The sequence below is a fragment of the Equus asinus genome, chromosome 14 (assembly GCF_041296235.1).
Source record: "Equus asinus isolate D_3611 breed Donkey chromosome 14, EquAss-T2T_v2, whole genome shotgun sequence".
Lineage (NCBI taxonomy): Eukaryota > Metazoa > Chordata > Mammalia > Perissodactyla > Equidae > Equus > Equus asinus.
In genome coordinates, this window is record NC_091803.1 from 25,494,286 (window position 1) to 25,512,310 (window position 18,025).

General features: G+C 54.6%; 3 protein-coding genes across 8 annotated transcripts; 1 reads left to right on the top strand and 2 right to left on the bottom strand.

Annotated features, from left to right (window-relative positions):
- The first annotated feature begins 1,105 nt into the window (after positions 1-1,105).
- On the top strand, positions 1,106-8,930 carry PPP4C (protein phosphatase 4 catalytic subunit). Of its 2 annotated transcripts, none has more exons than XM_014863963.3 (9): positions 1,106-1,272; positions 1,507-1,666; positions 5,444-5,495; positions 6,035-6,085; positions 6,305-6,406; positions 7,008-7,181; positions 7,274-7,400; positions 8,223-8,412; positions 8,496-8,930. In XM_014863963.3, the coding sequence occupies exons 2-9, from the start codon at positions 1,569-1,571 to the stop codon at positions 8,623-8,625; spliced, it is 924 nt and encodes a 307-aa protein (XP_014719449.1). In that variant the 5' UTR covers positions 1,106-1,272; positions 1,507-1,568; the 3' UTR covers positions 8,626-8,930. The 2 variants fall into 2 exon arrangements, with proteins under 2 accessions (XP_014719449.1, XP_070340724.1); XM_070484623.1 differs by having other exon boundaries at positions 1,150-1,272; positions 5,380-5,495.
- Positions 8,931-9,356: 426 nt separating this feature from the next.
- On the bottom strand, positions 9,357-13,649 carry TBX6 (T-box transcription factor 6). Its single transcript, XM_014863964.3, has 8 exons — positions 13,384-13,649; positions 13,073-13,298; positions 11,869-12,136; positions 11,641-11,787; positions 11,493-11,563; positions 10,293-10,366; positions 10,027-10,210; positions 9,357-9,944 (listed from the first exon to the last, which is right to left on the bottom strand). Exons 1-8 carry the CDS (start codon positions 13,499-13,501, stop codon positions 9,734-9,736), a joined length of 1,299 nt encoding a protein of 432 aa, XP_014719450.3. The 5' UTR covers positions 13,502-13,649; the 3' UTR covers positions 9,357-9,733.
- A 990-nt stretch (positions 13,650-14,639) lies between these two features.
- Positions 14,640-18,001, bottom strand: YPEL3 (yippee like 3). 5 transcript variants are annotated; one of them, XR_006513079.2, is made up of 6 exons: positions 17,847-17,988; positions 17,010-17,192; positions 16,861-16,904; positions 16,539-16,647; positions 15,742-15,896; positions 14,640-15,129 (listed from the first exon to the last, which is right to left on the bottom strand). XR_006513079.2 is itself a non-coding variant. In XM_044746289.2 (5 exons), exons 2-5 carry the CDS (start codon positions 17,124-17,126, stop codon positions 15,040-15,042), a joined length of 360 nt encoding a protein of 119 aa, XP_044602224.1. In that variant the 5' UTR covers positions 17,127-17,192; positions 17,744-18,001; the 3' UTR covers positions 14,640-15,039. The 5 variants fall into 5 exon arrangements, 4 of the variants coding, with proteins under 4 accessions (XP_044602224.1, XP_044602225.1, XP_044602223.1 ...); XM_044746289.2 differs by lacking the exon at positions 15,742-15,896 and having other exon boundaries at positions 17,744-18,001; XM_044746290.2 differs by lacking the exon at positions 15,742-15,896 and having other exon boundaries at positions 17,725-18,000.
- Between the last annotated feature and the right edge of the window lie 24 nt (positions 18,002-18,025).

The following is an 18,025-nucleotide window of genomic DNA, read 5'->3' on the forward strand; positions in this document are numbered from 1 at the left end:
GCTCCCCTCCAGAGAAATAAAAATCTTGACCTTTCTGATCTGTGGACCTACTGAATCCCTATCGTGATCTGCATTGAACTGACTGACCTAGGACCTTCTAGGAGGTTAAGGACTTGGGCCTTTGCTTCTCTGTGCACATATGCATCTGTTGCCTACATCCAAAACCAAACCCTTTCCTAGGGCCCCTCTAAACTTTGCCCTCACTTCCGTGCCTAGCCTCACTCAACTATTTGAAACAAAATCTAACGTAAAGCAAATAAAAATTGAATGTCAGTCAAAAATAGCAAAAAGAACATTCCAAAAGGGCTCAGACACTGAAGTTTTCTTAAAGTTTGCTTCCTCTGCCTGCAGCAAAGAGATTAGGCAAGCAGAAGACTTCACACACTAGGTTGGGGGAATTTTGGACTTCTTATTTTACAGTGACAAAGGGAGCTCCAGAAAGTAAGTGACAGAAGGAGGAGAAACTAGAACTGAGAATGCAGCTTTCCTGGGTTCAAATTTTAACCTTGATTCAAACCCAAAATTCTTAACTATGTAACCACGAACAAGTTAATCTCTGAGCCAGTTTCTCCTGTTCAAAAAAGAAAGAAAAAACAGAAAGTAACTGAGGGGCGTCAAGGGGACCATTCTAGAATTAGGGAGGTCATGTTGACTGAGGCAGAGGCTTGGTGTGGGGGAGGTGAACTTTCTGCCTCTAACTTCGGAGTTCCTCCATGGCAGAGATTTCTCTGGGGCCAGGGAAAGAGATCTGGACTGGGATTCCTTCATCCATCAGCAAATACCCACGTATGCCTACTGTGCCAGGCCTTGTTCTAAGCACTAGGGCCGCAAGGGTGAACCAAAGCAAGTTCCATCCGTCAGGGATTGTAATGGGGGAGGCCGAGTAAAGCTGGTAAACAAAAACGTGCAACATAAAGTTACAAGGCGGAGCCCCGGCTCGGCTTCAGCTTCCCTAACCGAGATGGGACGGGACTGGACCGGGGTCCCTCAGAGCGCTCACAGCGCCAATCGGCTTAGCCCACAATCACTTCCGCCCGTTCGCTGCCGACATCCGGTCCCTTGGCACTCAGCCGTTCTTAGGCTTGTGAGGTAGGGCTCAGGGCGCGGCGGGGGAGGGGGGTGTATATGACGTCACGTCCGGCGCGCGGCGGAACTGGCCTCACTTTGCTTCCGCGGCGGGGCCGGAAGTAGGAGCGGCGGTGGCGGTGGTCCAAATCGGAGGGAAGGAGGAAAGCAGGGAGCCCGAGAGCGGGCGCCGGAGTCGCAGGGGCGGTAATAGTCCGAGACTCCTCTAGGCCACCGTCTTTAGCGCGGGACCGCGGGGTTCGACGGGAGTTAGCCGGGGGCGGCGAGGGTCGCGGGACGCGGGGGGTCCGGGGGCCCTGTGAGGAGAGGCGGGGGTGGGGGCGGCCGGGCCAGCTCCAGAATTGAGTTGCGCCCCCCCCGGCGTCCCTCCCCCCCCGTCCCGGACACTCTGAACCGCGGGCTCGTCTTCGCCCTTCCCAGGAGACCCCTGTGCGGTGCGGAGGGGGCGGTGGCCCCGGCTCTGACCCGCGCCGGGGGGGGTCATGGCGGAGATCAGCGACCTGGACCGGCAGATCGAGCAGCTGCGGCGCTGCGAGCTCATCAAGGAGAGCGAAGTTAAGGCCCTGTGCGCTAAGGCCAGGTGAGCCCGGCGGCCCCAAGAGAGGCCTGGCTGCTGCCCAGGGGTTCCCGCCTGGGGCAGACTCAGCTGAGAACTTTGGGCCTGGCTTATTCTGGAAGCTTTCCCGGAGAGGAGCAGAATAGGGCCGCTTCCCCCGAGGAACAACCAGCCTGTTGGGGGAAGAAAGACCTGGATAAAGACATTTAAAAGTATTAGATGATATATTTTCAGTGGACTTAGAGAATCATAGAAAGTACTTGGGAAGCTTAGGGAAACAACTGTATCTGTCGAGGGAACAGAGAAGGCTTTTTGGAGGAACTGAACTTTGCGGGTAGACTTTGAAGAATAAGGTGACAAAAGGGAATGTCCGCAAGAACAAAAGTTCAAGGCAGAAGAGGTAAAGACTCTGGTTTATAAAATTGTTTCAGTTCCAACGACAACTGTTAAAGGTGGGTGGTATTGTCCCCATTTTACAGGTGAGGACTCCCTTACAGCAAGTAAGGAATGGAGTCTGAAGCCAGTTCTCCGTGTCCTGTCCCTTTTCAGGCCATAATGCAAGAAGGTGGAGTAGATCCTTCTCACGTTCAGTGTGGGAGCCTAAGAAATGGTAGCAAATAAGCCAGAGTAGAATTAAGCATGATATGGAGAGGGGCCCAACTCATAGGTGGGAAATAGAATGATGTAGTGGTTAAGAGCCCAGACTTTAGAATGCCATGGCTCTAGTTTGGAATCTGAGCTCTGCTAATTACTAGCTGTGTTGGTGATCTCGAGGTCTCTGAGACTCAGTTTCTTGATCTGTAAAGTGGGAATAATAGCGCTTCATACGATGGTCGTGAAGAGTCAGTCAGTTGGTGCTTGGGATTAGCATAGTGCTTTGGTACAGTGAGTACTCAGCAGTCTTCTAGGTGTTATTGTTGTTACTGTGAAGGACGAGGACAATGGTGATAGGAACTGAAGTCATCAGGGAAGGCTTTTAAGAGAAGTTGGTCTTGAAAGATGAAAATAATTTGAGTAGCTGATGGGAGCAGGATGATAGTAGGAGTGGAGGCCCTGAGATGTGTAGGTAACAGCGAGGAGACCAGTTACCTGCCTCCTCTGAGTTCCTGTTTGACTGTGGCTTCCACCAAGGTGAGGAATTGTGGGAAAAGAGCCAGCAGAATTATCCCATATTTATTGAACAACAGGCCTATTATTAGCCTGGCCTTGTACTAGCAAAGAACTTAGTCCATTTCCTCCCTACAGCAGTCTCGTGAGGTTGGAATTATTTACTTCATTTTACAGAACAGGAAGCCATGACCCCTAGAGGACTAGTGACTTGATCAAGGTCACCCAGAGAGAAAGTGGCAGAGCTGGGTTCTGAACTGGTGGCCATCAGGGCCTGCATGGGTTTGGTGAACAAGCAAGGCCCCTTTTTAAATCCTTGTCTATGGCTTTTCTATGTTTTGCCAGCTCGAGAAAATTTCCCTGACCAGACCCCAAGATGTTTTTAGTCATCCCTGATTACTCAGTCTTGATTGGCATTTTTAGGAACTTAAACCAATCGCTGCCTGGCACTGTTGTTTTTCCAATAAGTCTTCTCTCTCCACAGGGCCTACATCCATTTGTTGGTGGTAGTAGCTAATGCTTGGATAGCATTGTGGAGATTTCAGAAAAACAGAGATGTATTCAGTCTCCATTGCTCTTTGCAGCAGCCCTGTGGAATAGGCAGGGCAGGGGTGAGGGTTTCACAGAAGAGGAAACTGAGCCTCAGAGAAGATAATGTCTTGCCGCTGGTTGGAGGGGAGGTTGGTCTTGGATCCGGGTCTTTCACTATACTCCGTGCTCATTGACAGCCAGGCAGAGACATTTAGACTGTGTGGGAGGCAGTAGGGAGCTATAGCGGACTGAGGGGTGGGAGAGTCTTGCGCAGTTGAAACTGAGATGGAGCTAGGAGGTACTAGGCTGAGGCCTGAGTTGGCCACTATTATCCCAGGCCCAATCTGAAGGGGTGCCAACTCTAGCACCTGGCCATGGCCTCCTGGGGGACCCACCAGGAGTCCAGGCCAAGGCCGGCAGTCAAGAGCTTCAGCTTGCTCAGAGGGTACATAGACTCAAGCCTGTGAAACTCTAGAGGCCTGAAGTGTAGGAGCTGAACCTCCTCCTGTTAAAATGTCAGCATATTTGGCATTTTGAATCAGGTGGCCTCCAGTATGAATCCCAGCTTTGTCACCTATAAACAATATGACCTTGATCAAGTCACTTTACCTCTCCAAGTCTTTGAAATCATTATGGAGCTCAAATGAGATTCTGCATATCCAGGACCAGGGTGTGGCACTTGCGTAGGCACTTCCTAAAGATAGTGTTCATTGTGGAAGTCAAGGTGAGCAGATGTGAGCTCTGGGAGAGCTGGTGTTATGCTACAAGTGACAGAGCTGGGGTTGGAGGCTGGGCCTTCCACCATGACCATGCTAGGGCCCTACTGGCACTCAGGTGGGGTTTTGACCCAGAATTTAGAAAGGGCTGGCATAAATTCTCAAGAGATTGGGCTACTGAGGTCCAATTCAGCCATTCTCCAGCTTTGTCACCTTGATGCTGTCCCTTTTTTTCCTAAGCGTGTTTCTTTATCTGTCAGATGAGGATGAAAGGAACCTCCTCTAGTCAGTTGGCAAGGTCATTATAAGCAGTTGATGTGGGAGGATGTTCAACACAAGATGCAATACAGGTGGGAGAGCCTGCTTGTCTGTGGCCCCTTGGACCACCGCCAGTGCCTCCTCCCATCCCCAGAAGGCCAAGGCATGCCTCCCTGAGCTGCCTTTGTCATACAGAGCACCCTGAGGGACATGCAGGGAGCTCCTCCCCTAGTGGGAGAAAGAGAGGGGCCTGAACCAGTGCTTGGGGCCCTCCCACATCAGGATAGCTGTATAAGAGCCAGACCCTGGAGCCAGGCTGTCTTGGTTCAAGTCCCATCTATATGACTGTGGCCAGTTAACTTCATTTGAGCAGTGGGGATCATCCAAGTGCCTGTGTTTGAGGGTGACTGATGGCATGCATCATCCATGCAAAGCTCTTACTACACTCCTGGTGCATGATGTGAACTGGAATGTTCACCACCACTGTTATCGAGGACGAAATCTGGAAATATGGTACTACTGAAATTGAGTGTCTATAACTGACAAAGTAGTTGTATGTCATGCTCACTCAAGGAGAAGTAGACTGCACTGCAAGGAGGAATGAAAGAACGAAGTCCTTGCTTCCTCTAAATAAATAATGGGAAAGTAGCAAAAGCATATCACTTTGACGGGGAGCACATCTGATCACGGCCTATCACATCTGATGACTAGCCTGCCCAGGGGACCCCCCTGTGCCTTTGGACATTTTGGGAGAAGGCCCCTATGATGGGTAGAGAGGATCTGGAGAGCCCAGCCAGGGGCACAGTCTCAGAGTGCTCCAGGCTGAGAGAGCAACATGAACGGAGAGAGGGCTCTGTGTGGAGAGGAGGGGATAGATTTTCTTTGTGAGTGCTGGCTGCATGAAAGGAAGCAGCAGGGAGGGTCAAGGCCGGGAGAGTCACGTCCTACTTGGGCAGGCTTTGGATGCTGGAACAAGAGCCTGGGCTTTGGCCTGTTGGCAGCCGGGAGCCGTGGAAGGGTGTTGAGCAGTGAGCGCTGTGGTCAGCCTATCCTGGGGAAATTGCACACCTCGCTCCTGCCCCCTAGAGGTTCAAGGACCACCCCATATCCTCCCCTCCCCCTCAGAAAAGGTCAGGAATTGGGCTGGGCTGGCCTGGCTGTGGTGACCCTGGTCTTCTCCTGTCTCCAGAGAGATCTTGGTAGAGGAAAGCAACGTGCAGAGAGTGGACTCGCCAGTCACAGTGAGTACCCTTAGTCTTTCAGGCTCCAAAAGCCTACCCCTCATCCCAGGGAGCCCAGAAAGCCCCATGTATCTGTCCCCTCCCCATCTTCAGGGGAGCCTTGCTATAAGAAATGGATGTTATGGGAAGGGTCTTTTGATTTGTTGGGGGGATGCTCTTGGCCAGGGCAGAAGGACTCTTAATTTGGTGACTGATTCTTCTCCCCGTGTTTCTATGTTTTCTGTGTTATTAGTACCTTTATTCTGGGTTACCGTGAGAGGAGTGGGGAGAGGAGGGCCAGGTCCTCCAGGAGCTACCAGTCTAGCTGGAAAGACCTAGCTCTAGAGCTTGCCCACAGAATAGCTGGCACTCACTGTGGGATGAGGGCGGATTCCAGACCAGGCTAACTTGGGGTGAGAGAGTAGAGTTTGGACCTTGAGAAGTAGAGGTTTAGCCAGGAGCAATAAGGATCTCCTAAAGCAGTGGGTGTTTGAAGGCTAGCCGCTGGGAGCAGAGGCTTTCGGACCGAGTGAATTCCGACCCCCCTTCTCGCTTCCCAGGTATGTGGTGACATCCATGGACAATTCTATGACCTCAAGGAGCTGTTCAGAGTGAGTGTGGGGAAACGCTGGGAAAGGTGACCTGGGGGATTGGCTGGAAGAGCCTTTATTGAGAGTGAAAACTTTGAATTTGGTGAGTGGAGTAGGGGCAGGAGGCCTCTAGTTAGCTGGGCCCTTCATGAAAGACAGGCCTTAACTTGACAGGAAAACAGGCCACCACAGTGGGTGGGGGACAGTTAGGACCAAGCAGAACCTCGTCCTTCCCCCCAGGTGGGAGGTGATGTCCCTGAGACCAACTACCTCTTCATGGGGGACTTTGTGGATCGTGGTTTCTATAGCGTCGAAACGTTCCTCCTGCTGCTGGCACTTAAGGTGAGAACCCCTGTTTTCTGGAGCCCAAACCTAGGCCACCTCAGGCCTGACCCATCTGCGTCCTTTCTGCCCTCAACTCCTGCGCCACTCAGCCCCAACTCTGAGCTCTGCTGCCGGTCAGGGACAGATGCTGCCTGGCAGGGGGTGGTCAGAGAAGCTTTCCTTGACTTGGGGGCATCTGATTGGGCCCCTGGAGGATGAGGTCAGAGGGGCGGCATTGTAGGGGAGGAATAGAGGCTCACTGTTCAGAAAGTGGCAAAGAGTTGAGTTCAACTGGATACAGTATCCATTGGTGGGAGAGAGATGGTAAGGGGCTAGATGACAAAGCACCTTGAATGTCTTGCTAAGGACTTGGTCTGTCCCTGGTAGGTGGAAGAGAAGCCATTAGGTTTGTAGTTGATGGGGCAGGGGTCAGCTTTGCATCCTCTGGAGGAGGGACTGGGAGCTTATGAGGTGGATGCAGCATGATTCAGGTAAGAGATGACATGAATCTGGGCCAGGGCAGTGGTGAGGAGGATGGAGTGGGGCTGGCAGATGTGAGGAGATCTATGCTGGGGAGACAGGTCGTAGACCCCAGCCCTGGCTTGATGGCTACCTCCAGGTTCGCTATCCTGACCGCATCACCCTGATCCGGGGCAACCATGAGAGCCGTCAGATCACTCAGGTCTACGGCTTCTATGATGAGTGTCTACGCAAATATGGCTCGGTGACGGTGTGGCGCTACTGCACTGAGATCTTTGACTACCTCAGCCTCTCGGCCATCATCGATGGCAAGGTAGGCTGGCACCAGGACTTCATGGGGTTTGGTGGGATGGGAGAGGCCTGGGCCTCAGCCTCTGTTCCCTCCTTTCGTGCTCTCCCCTGTAGATCTTTTGCGTGCATGGGGGTCTCTCCCCATCCATCCAGACCCTGGACCAGATCCGGACAATTGACCGAAAGCAAGAGGTGCCTCACGACGGGCCCATGTGTGATCTGCTCTGGTCCGACCCTGAAGGTGAGGGCTGGTGGGCGGAGCAGGGGACGGCGGGTTCTACCCTTGCTTGGGGAGAGACTGAGGGAGTCCTGTGCGTAAAGTAAGTATGCTGAAGGGACAGTCAGGCGAGGTGCAATTGGGGAAGAGCAGAGTGGGCCGGTCTTCACTGGTCTCTGTGCTCGACCTGCTGACCAGCCAGCGCCCTCCATGAGGAAGTGGAGCATGGTTAGCTGGGTACTTTGAGCTCAGAGAGGGAGTTGGGGCATGTATATCATGGCTTAGAGGCTTGTTTAGGACAAAACTGTTGGCTCCTTGAATGCGAAGGTGCTTCTGTAGAGGTCAGATTCCCACTGAGGGCCCCTCATTTTGTGGGGTTCCCCAGCTAGTGTGAAACTGAGCCAAGACTGAAGCTAAGTCTCCCAGATGCCAGTCCAGAGCTCTTTCTGCTGTACCACATACAGCCTCCAGTCCCTCACGGCCGTGCCCCCGCCTGGGTACTTGGGCTGGCCAGGACAGCCCTTGTTCACACCTGCTATTCCAGCGTGATGATTGTGAGCACCTCCTTTCACTCTTGTGTGTATCTGTTTGGACAGCAAATTACATGGTCACTCTGATTATGAGGTGGCTCCAACTATCAGGAAATTCTTTCTTCTTTGGAGCTTATCTGCTTCAACATTTGCTGTCCTATCTCCCAGGATCCCCCAGAACACATTCAGGCCCTGTGCTCTTGCCCCGTGGGTCTCAGGGAGGGAGGGGGAGAGGATACTCTCCTTCGAAGGGCAATAGACAACCAGAGAAGCCTTGAAGACACCCTCTCCCCATCCGTACCTTTATTTGCTTCAGACACAACTGGCTGGGGCGTGAGCCCCCGGGGGGCTGGCTACTTATTTGGCAGTGACGTGGTAGCCCAGTTCAATGCAGCCAACGACATTGACATGATCTGCCGTGCCCACCAACTGGTGATGGAAGGTTACAAGTGGCACTTCAATGAGACTGTGCTCACGGTGTGGTCGGCACCCAACTATTGCTACCGGTGAGCTGCCTGGGCCAGGAGGTCAAGGTAGGGGTGGGGATGTAGGCTGACACACTCTAACACTGCTGTCCTCTCACTTCCAGCTGTGGGAATGTGGCTGCCATCTTGGAGCTGGACGAGCATCTCCAGAAAGATTTCATCATCTTCGAGGCTGCTCCCCAAGAGACACGGGGCATCCCCTCCAAGAAGCCCGTGGCCGACTACTTCCTCTGACCCCTTTGGCCCCTGTCCCCCTCCAGCCCCTCTGGCCTTTGGACCACTGTGACTCTGCCCTCTTCTCCAGACAGAGGCTGGGCATGGAGGGGTGCTGTCCCCGGCTCTGCTCTCGCCCTAAAGAGGGCACTTCGAGGGTGAGGACTTTCTCTGAAGAGGCTTGGAGCTTCAGTTCCATGCTCCTCCTCTCCTTTCTCCCCAGTTGAACTATGAAGTTTCCAATAATTTTTTTTCGTTTTTGTTTTTAGATAAAAATTTTGAGAAAAAGAAAAGAAAAAAATTCTAATAAAAGAAGAAAAATGGTCTTTGGGTTTGGTCAGACTTGACTGGAACTGAGCAGCGATGCTGCCCTGGGACCAAGGGCCAGTGAGGCCCTTGACTGCACCAGAGCCCTAATCCTGCCTGGAAGGTGAGGCTCAGGCCGGTCAACTTGCCTAAAGCCTCCTGGTCCCCATCCAGTGACAGCGACCTCTCCTGAGGGCTTCCTGAGTGCCAGGTAGAGGGCTGGGTCCTCAGAGGCCTGTTTTAATTTTCAAAACGGTGAATGTCAGGACATTGATTTTCCTGAAGAGGAAACAGGCCCAGATCAGGTTGATTTATGTGCACAAGGTCAAGCAACTGGAAGTGGCAAGTCTGGGTCCGGGCCTGGGTCTCCCCACGAAACCTTTGCTCACCTAGCACCGCCCAATGGCAAACACCATTAGCCCAATGTTTCCAGAGCACCAGTGTCTTTAGAGTTTTATTAACAAAAATACTCTGGTGATGAGAAGAGACAGGGTGAGGAGCCCAAGGGTGAGGCCCGGGAGGTGGGAGTGCTGGTCCGACGCCCATTTGGCTAGGCAGAGCCTCCCTCCATTCACACGGAGGTGAGAGGTGAGAGCTGGGAAGGGGAAGCTGGCCCCAGCTGGACTCTCGGCAGCTTAGCCAGAGCTTTGAAGCCAGAGGGGGGTGGGAGTGAAATCAAAGTGTGAAGTGGAGAGGAGAGGCCCAACGCAGCCATTTGGTGTGGGGGATGGGGCCAGTGGAAGTGGGGCTATAGGCCTGGGGGAAGGGAACTGGAGGTTTGTAATGGAAGACAAGGAGGGAGGCAGAGGGGCCTCGCAATAGCTCAGTACATTGGTTTGGAGCCTACGTCGAGGTAAGCCCCAGGTCCAGGGTAAGGTAGGGGGAAGGGGCCCCCTTGGAGGAAATGCGAGGCAAAGGGTGCTGGGGGAGCTCCTGGGTATCCTGAGGCCCCTGGCCCGGGCTGCAGCTCCAGGAATGCAGCTGAGTAGGGGGCTGGGTGCCCAGAGTCTGGAGCCTCAGGGAAGCTGGGGTTCCTGAAGTGGGGGGAGAGGTGTCAGAATGGGAGTGGGACCTCCGGCCTGGAACAGCCCAGCCTTGTGCCCTTGTCTCACTTGCCTGGTTGGAAGGTGACCAGGGGCCCCATGGAAAGCTGCAGGGTGCAGAAGGTAGGCCTCAGCACTGGGGCCACCACATGGAGGAGCTGAGGCAGGGGCAGCTTCCCCAGGGGCTGGGGCCTGCTCTGGATCTGACTCACGAATATCCCCACCCAATGTGGAATCACAGGGACCACCTGGTGCATCTGGGGGGAGAAAAGGGACAGGTTGGGCTAAGGAGGATCAGCATCTCAGGCCTGTCTCCATCACCATTGGGACTACACTCACCTCCACTCCCATAGGCCTCTGTGGCTACTGGCTCTGGGCCCCGTAGTTTCCTCTTCACACGGGCGTCTCGCTCCCTGGGGAACAATAATGGTGATGATGGTGGTGATGATGGTGATGATGATGGTAATAACAGCACTTACCAGGTGCCAGGCATTTCACCCTCCCAGGGACCATATCAGGTAGGTGCCGTTATTATACCCATTTTACAGATGAAGGAACTGAAGGCTAGAGAATTAAATGACTAGAAAGTGGCCAAGCTGGGATTTATTTCCCACTTAAAACTTTCCAGTGGTTTCCTATTGCATTTAGAATCAACAGCAACTCCTTCCCAAGCTACAAGGGCAAGGTATGGTCCGAACCCAGCTCGTCCTACCTTGCTCACTCTGTCCATCTCCACGGTAGCTGCCTTTCAGCTCCACTCTGGAATCCTCTTCTGTCTCCTCTTCACCAACTTAGCTCATCCTTCTTGTCTCAGTTCAAGTAGAACTTCCTCAAGGAAGTCCTCCCGACCTCCCACAGCACCACACACCCTCCTTGATAACATTTGTCAACAGTTCTACTTTTACATTTGTTAGGGTGAGTAATGTCTCTGTCTTCTGCCTGACTGTAAGCTCCTTGAGGGCAAGGCCGGCTCTGAGGGGGCAGTACTCAGAATAGAAACCAAAGTCTTCACTAAACCTTTACTGTCCAACATAATCCAGCGGGAGCATCACCTCTCAACTTGCCTCTGATTCCACTCCACCATGCTCCCACCTCATGGCCCTTGCACATGCTGTTCCCACTCCCTGGCAAGCTTTTCCTCATATCCACATGGCTTCCTCCCATACTTCCTTCAGGACCTTTCCAGGCCTCTAGTCGAACGCCTCACTCCAGCCCTTCCTTGCTTTCTTTAATCTTTAGAACTTATTCCTAACATATTATATAATATTTTATTTCCCTTGTTTACCTGTCTAGTCTGCCCACTAGAAGAGTATCAGTTCCATGAGGGCAGGGGTTTGGTTTGTTTTGTTCACTGATGCATCTCCAGGGCCTAGAGCTGTGCCTGGCACACAGCAGGTGCTGAATAAGTGTCTGCTGAATCAGTGAGTGAATAAATGTGCTTATTTACCATTGTGTTCCTGGCATCCAGCACAGTGCCTGGCACATAGTGGGTGATTAATAAACATTTGTTGAATGAGTGAGTGAATGAACAATGCCCACCTCTTACAGTTTCTGCCGTTCTCCCGGAAGCCCTTGGCGAAGGGGTTGGCCGCAATCTTCAGTTGTGTGATCTGGGGGCACACATTCAAGGTCAAAGCTCCTGCAGCCTGGGCAGGGCGCCACCACCCCCTCAAGCAGGGTCACTTACCCGTGGGTTCTGGTAGGCTGTCACGGAGATGAACATAGTTTCAGGGAAGCGGAAGGAGGCAACGCCCCCCCAGTGTTGGCTGCAAAGCTGGGCGGCCCGCACCAAGTGTACACGGGGCTGATACTTGTGCATGGAGTGCAAGATCAGCTGGGAGAGAAGAAACGAGAGTGACCCCTGTCCTGGGCCCCACCCCTAACCCCCATTCTAGGGTCCCAGCCTGGGCCTCACATGGCCATGGGGGTCCAGTGTGCTGTTGGTGAGCTTGACACGATGGAAAGACACAGGTTGCCGCATCCAGTGGGCACCAGTGGCAGGAGAGTCAGGATGAATGTAGACACGGTCAGGCAGGCGGGGCTCCGCCTTGCCGCTGGGCTCCCAGCGCCGGCCCTGCCAGCGGTAGCGAGCCCCATCCACTGGAATCACATCGAGAAGAAACAGGTAGCGGGCCTCGGGGTCCAGGCCGGTGACAGATACCCGGCAAGCAGGAAACATGCGCCTGGACAGGGAAGGGGATAGGAGGGGCCTGGAGCTATCCACTGGCCATAGGTGGGCCCAGCATCGGCAAGGGGCCATAGCCACTAGCTCACCCAGTTCTGTCAGAGAAATGTTGAAGGAAGTGGAATCAGAACTCAGAGGGCAGGATCTTAGAGTTGGAAGCTTGTCTCATCCCATTTCACAGATGGAAAACAGGACAGACAGGTGATCTGACCAGGGTTATACAACAGGTTAGGAGCGGAGCCCCGACTCCTGACTCCTGGCCCCTCAAACTCCATTTGAAGAAACAGGGGTGACACATTGTTCTCCTGGAAATCTTGCCAGGGGCCTCCTGCTCTCTACCCTGGCCTCCTCACCCTATCTCCAGCACCAGAATCTACAGCACCTGGACAAATGTGCTTCAGGAGAAAAAAATGCTCCGCCTTCAGCGGGGCAGAGGACTTACCATGCTAGGGCCTGAGCTCCTGGCCTAGATAAAGACCCGGATACAGGCTACACACTGACCACATCCTTGCCTCCAGGGTGACCCAGGACCTGGTCACATACTGACCCCTGATCCTGGACAGATTTCCCTGATGCCAGTCACTGGCCGGCCCTTGACTCTAATCATAGTCTGAACCCTGACTCCAGCCACAGACTGACCCCCTGATCTAGGCCACATACTAACCCATAACCCAGTCATACTTTCTGACCCCAGCCTAGACTGACCTATGACCCTTGCCAAAGGTTGGTCCCTAAACCAGCCACAGACTACACAGACTGACACTTGACCCTGGCCACAGAATGACCCAGGCCACAATCACACTGTGAACTTAGGCAGAGCTCTATTCCCCCTAGAAACCCTCAAACCTAGCCCCATCACCAGGAACTCTGCCGTTCCCAAGAGACCCCCACCAGGGACACCCTGGGTCTTCTGATCCTGGCCTAGCCCCCTCACCTCCCAGCTTTGGTGATGATCATCTCTGTTCCCACGGAGTTGAACTCTTTCCACAGCTCCCAGTTCTCCAGGCTCAGGCTGACGCCAGGGAGTGAATGAAGGGCCTCTGGGGCTTGTGGGGCTGGCTCAGTGCCCAGGGCTGGGGGCAGAGGTGGAGGAGCAGCCAGGGTGCGGGGAGCAGCCTCAATCCCAGAGAGGAAGCAATCCAGTTTAGGAATGTCCAGATCTGGAGATGAGAGGAGAATGAGGAGCCAGCCAAGGGCCACAGCAGCCCCCTCAATCCGCACACAGGAGCTCATCCCAAAGCTCACCGGGGTAGTGGTAGCCCTCTGCCAGGGCGGGTGGGAAGTTGGAATCTGCCCCAGGCTGAGGGGGCCCAAGGCGGTAGCCAGTCCCCAGGGAGGGGTACAATTCCCGTGGATGGTACATGGAGTAGTCCTGTTTGGCTTCAGATCACGCTGCCTGGAGTCCCCCAGTGCTGAGTGATGCCCCCTTTATAGCTCACAGCTCAGCCTCTTCCAGACCCAGGATCACAGCCCCTCCCCTCTTTGGGGCCCTGGAGTTGGGCTGGGGTGGAGACCCCTGGGGCCTGGAAGGGGTCCAAGAGGGGGCCGGATACCTGGGTACCCTCCCCTCTCCCCTCCTCCCCCCAGGCTTCATTAGCCCCGACCCCCTGCCCCCTCATTACATAATTAACTCCTCGGCCTGATTGATCCCCCGGGCTCGGACAGGGATGCAGTTTGGCGCTTCCGGCCAGCTGGTCCCCGTTCCCACGGGGGGAGCCCCGGCTAGGGATAAGCTACTGAGGGGCGGGACCTGGACCCTGGGATGGAGCCTGGAGTCCTGGGACAGATCTTGGCCCCCAGACTTTTCTGGCAGGTGACCTCCCTTCACTTGGAGGACAGGGCTGGAGGGACTAAGCATGACTGGAGGGAGGGAAAGAGCAGAGCTGGAGGGACGCGGCCTGAGCTTGTTACGCGGGCAGTGGGGACCTCGAGGAGTCCGCAACTGAGGCCTAAACCCTGCAGTCTTTCCTGCTTCCTATTCTGAAAAACCTTCACCCTCGGCCAAGTCTCAAAAGTTTAGAGGCGCCCACAGCTCGACAGTCTCTGGCGCCTGGGTTTCCCAGAAGGTCCCGCGCTGAGGCGCCCTCGGAACTACACTTCCCAGCAGGCCCAGCGCCGAGGCTCGGCGCGGAGGAGACAGACAGTTGCCGCTGGGGCCGCTGGAAGTTGTAGTTGAGACGAGAGGGGCGGTGAAACTGGCGGTGCGGTGGTCTCGCAGGAGAGCTGCCCCCAGGCGGCGGCAAAACGCTAAGGCCGAGAAGACGCAGATCAGCCGAGGTCAAGGCCTAGGGAGCCCAGAGTGAGCGCGGGAATCTCTACCGGCAGTAAGACCCATCCTGGGTCCTAGAGAAGATGGCTGAAGCCAGGCCCCAGGAATACAGGCTCCCAGCTTTGACCGCCGTACCTACCCCCGGCCCCGTCGGGGCTCAGAAAGGAACAGGTCTATAGAGGCAGGAATCTGCATGGAGACCCACTTTCCCGGATTCCACATGAGCCTGGGCTGTCTCCACTCCATTGTTTTATTATGTACAAACGCTACAGAACAAGGGGAGCAGACGCGCCTGGGGTAAGAGGGGCCCAGTGGGAGAAGAAGTTCACAGGGCAGATGGTGCACTGGGGCGAAGAGAGCAGCACGTAGGCCATATCTATAGGGCAGGCGGGGCAGGAAGGGGTTAAAAACGAGATCCAAGCCAGCCAGATCGCGGGGAGGTGCGGGGGCGTCGTCCACCTTCTGAGCTCCCCCCCCAAGGTCACAGTGCATGCAATAAAATATATGTACAGGAGCTGGATCCTTCCTCTGCAGAGGCCTTGAAGGTCCAGAGCTCCCTTCGTGTGGAGGGAAGCCAGTGGCGCCCCCTGGCGGCCAGGCCGGGCTGGAGCCACATGCGGCAGAGGCAGGGGTCAGTCCCAGCCGTTGTCTTTGATCATGTGGTTGAGTTCAATGATGTACTTCCCCTCTTTGTACTTCTGGCTGCTCTCAAAGGCCTGTTCCTGGAAAGAGGGGAGAGGCCGTCACTCTGGGGCAAGGGTCTTACCAAAAGGGATAGGGGTTGGGGAGTGGATATGATTGGCCCCATTTTACATACGAGGGCACTGTCACCAAGAGAAGCCAAGCCACTTGCCCACAGATACAAAGCCGGTAAATGGCGGGGCCAGGTTTCTCACTAACAGGGGACAGACAGAACTCTATGAATCACTTTTTAAGTACTAATGTTGGCTCTCCAACAGAGAGGATATGGCTCCAACAAAGATCCAGGAATTACAAACCAGTAGCCTGAGGGCCAGTTTTGGCCTATACCTGTGTTTTGTTTGGCCAACAGAGTTTAATAAAAATAACTTTAAAATACTAAAATATAGGCAGGCCATGCTCACTCCAGTCTGCCACAACCATCCGTCCTCCCCAGGTCTATGCTGCCCCTTTTGCAGATCCACAGTATCTGCTTGGTCCTGCAAGAACTTGAGTTTTTAACCTCTGGATTAGGCCACCTCTTTATTTTACAGAGGTCCACAGAGGCCAAGCCACCTGTCTGGGGACACAAAGTAAATCTGCAGCAGGGATAGGGGTGAATTCAGGTCAGGGCTGTCTATCTGCCTGTCTCTTGCCTGGGGCATCCAGAGATGCCTCACAGAGGCATCACAGCTCCAAGTGACACCTCAAGAATCCTGTCCCTTGCAGTTTCTCAAGAGCATCTTCTTTTGTGCCATCTAATCTGATCCCCATAACAATCTTGGATGCCAGGTAGTGGCTGTATCCTCCACTGCCAGATAAGGAAATGAGACTCAGGAAAGAGAAATCAGACCCTGGACAGCAGCAGTGGCAATGAGGGCAGGGGAAATGGAGGCTCAGAGACCCAAACTCCAGGTTGCTGTGGGATCTTGGGCAATTTTTCTGATCATCTGAAGGGCAATAGAAGCTGGGGGTCAAGGGTTTGGAGTTAAAAAACAAAACTAGAATTCTGGTCCCTATTTTGTTACTTACCAGTTGTGTGACCTTGTGCAAGTTACCTAACATCTCTGGGCATTCCTTTCTTCTTCTGTAAAGTGGAGATAAGAATAGACTCTACCTATAGGATTGTTGCAACGATTGAATAAGATAATATATGCCAAGCACATAACAGTGCAGGGCACATAAGCATTCAGTACGTGGTAATTCTGATTATATCCTCATCTCTAAAATGGGGATGCTTGTGCCTGTGAGGAGAGGGATGCGTTAAAGGAAAAATTCTAAAAGCCCTTGCAGGATGCGAGAGAAGAGAACATGGTCAGAGAATGAAAAGATAGTTTTACTCATGTGAGCTGGGCCTGTACACTCTGAAAGATTACCAGATGACTGCTTGTGATGAGGAGGTGATGTGAGGTCAGGTCAAAGGCTAGCTTGGGGTCAGAGGTCACTGACTCACATATTTCCAGCCCAAAGTGGTCTTGCAGTTCTCGCAGTGGATGTCAGCGACAGCATGGAGACCTGTCAGCAGCACCCGCTCCTCGGCTGGCCCGCAGCCCACGTTCACCCTGCGGGGACATGGGGGCAGTCCCAGGGAGGGTCCCGCCATCAGAAGGCCCCCCTCTATCTTGTATCCAACTGTGTCTGTCCTTAGCATCCAAGAAAAGGGCAATAACAGCTTCCTGCCTGAACCAGGGGACTCTAGGAGTCTTAGCATGATGCCAGGGGTCACAGGTCACAACAGAGGTCAAGGAAAGAAAGAAGGGAGGCCAAATACTCACACAGAGTTGAAGAGATAGGCACGCCCCTGACTGCCCTGGAAGGACTAAAGGTGGGGAGGGAGAGAAAACGGGGGGTCAAGGCTATTGGTGGGGAGCTTCCAGGCAGCCCCTCTAGCCTCCCATTCCAGCCCCAACTGTGACCTGGTTACCTTGGAGATGAGGTCGTCGTGGTTGGCCAGGTGAGCGCGGCAGTGGGCACAGCTATACCTCCGGTGACAATCATCCAGGTAGGCCTGAAACGTCTTGGGCTTTGAAATCCGCACCATGGCGGGGGCCGGGGGCAGTGGCCCCACGCGGGGAGCAGCCCAAGGGGAGCAGAGGGAGCCCAGTGCCTGCAGGGAGGAAGTGAGTGGGCTGTCAGGACCTGGGCCACACACATACAAGCACACCCAGGGCCACTGGGACTCTGTCACACTTGGCTGCTGTCTCCTCTCCCCAGAGCCAGCAGCCTCTCCAGGGGCTACTACCATCTCCGTTTTGACTCACTGAGGAGGCCTGGAGTTGCATCAATAGGGAAACTGAGGCTAGGAGGAGCACAGGATGAGTCACCCACCTGCTTTCAGCCCCACCCCTGCTGGCCTGGCAATTGAAGTCGGAGGAAGGGGCTTTAGCATGGATGAGCCGTCAGTTCTTCGTTTAGGGGGAGCATGGAGGGGTTAGGAATTGGATGGTCCCTAGGACCTCATCTGAACTGCTGGGCAAAGGGGGGGGGGGGGCTTCATTTGAGGTACAGGGAGTTCACCTGGGGAGAGGGTCCCTCACCTGGAGAAGGCAGGAGGCCTCAATGAGAAGAGGGGCTCTTATCCGGGGACGCTGAGGCCTCGTCTATGTCGAGGAGATCTTACCTGCATCGAGGAACCTTACCTGACACCCCGGGGCTCACCTGGAGCGTAGGGGTGGGGGGCGGGCGCCGGGGGAAGGGGACAGTCCTCGCTGGCTGGGCGGGGGCGCGGGGCGACGCGCAGCGCTGACGATGCGGGCCTCACCTCGCCTGGGCGCGCGGGGGCCCGGTCCGCCGAGGTGGCCTGGCCTGGGTGTGGGGGGCGCTCCTGGTGGGCGCCGTCCCCCCCCCCCCCGGCCCAGGATCGCAGCCGCCGCGACTTGTTTACACCGAGACCAGCTGCTGCCGCGGCTGCGGCGGGAGGGGGAGGGGGCCGGCCTTTGG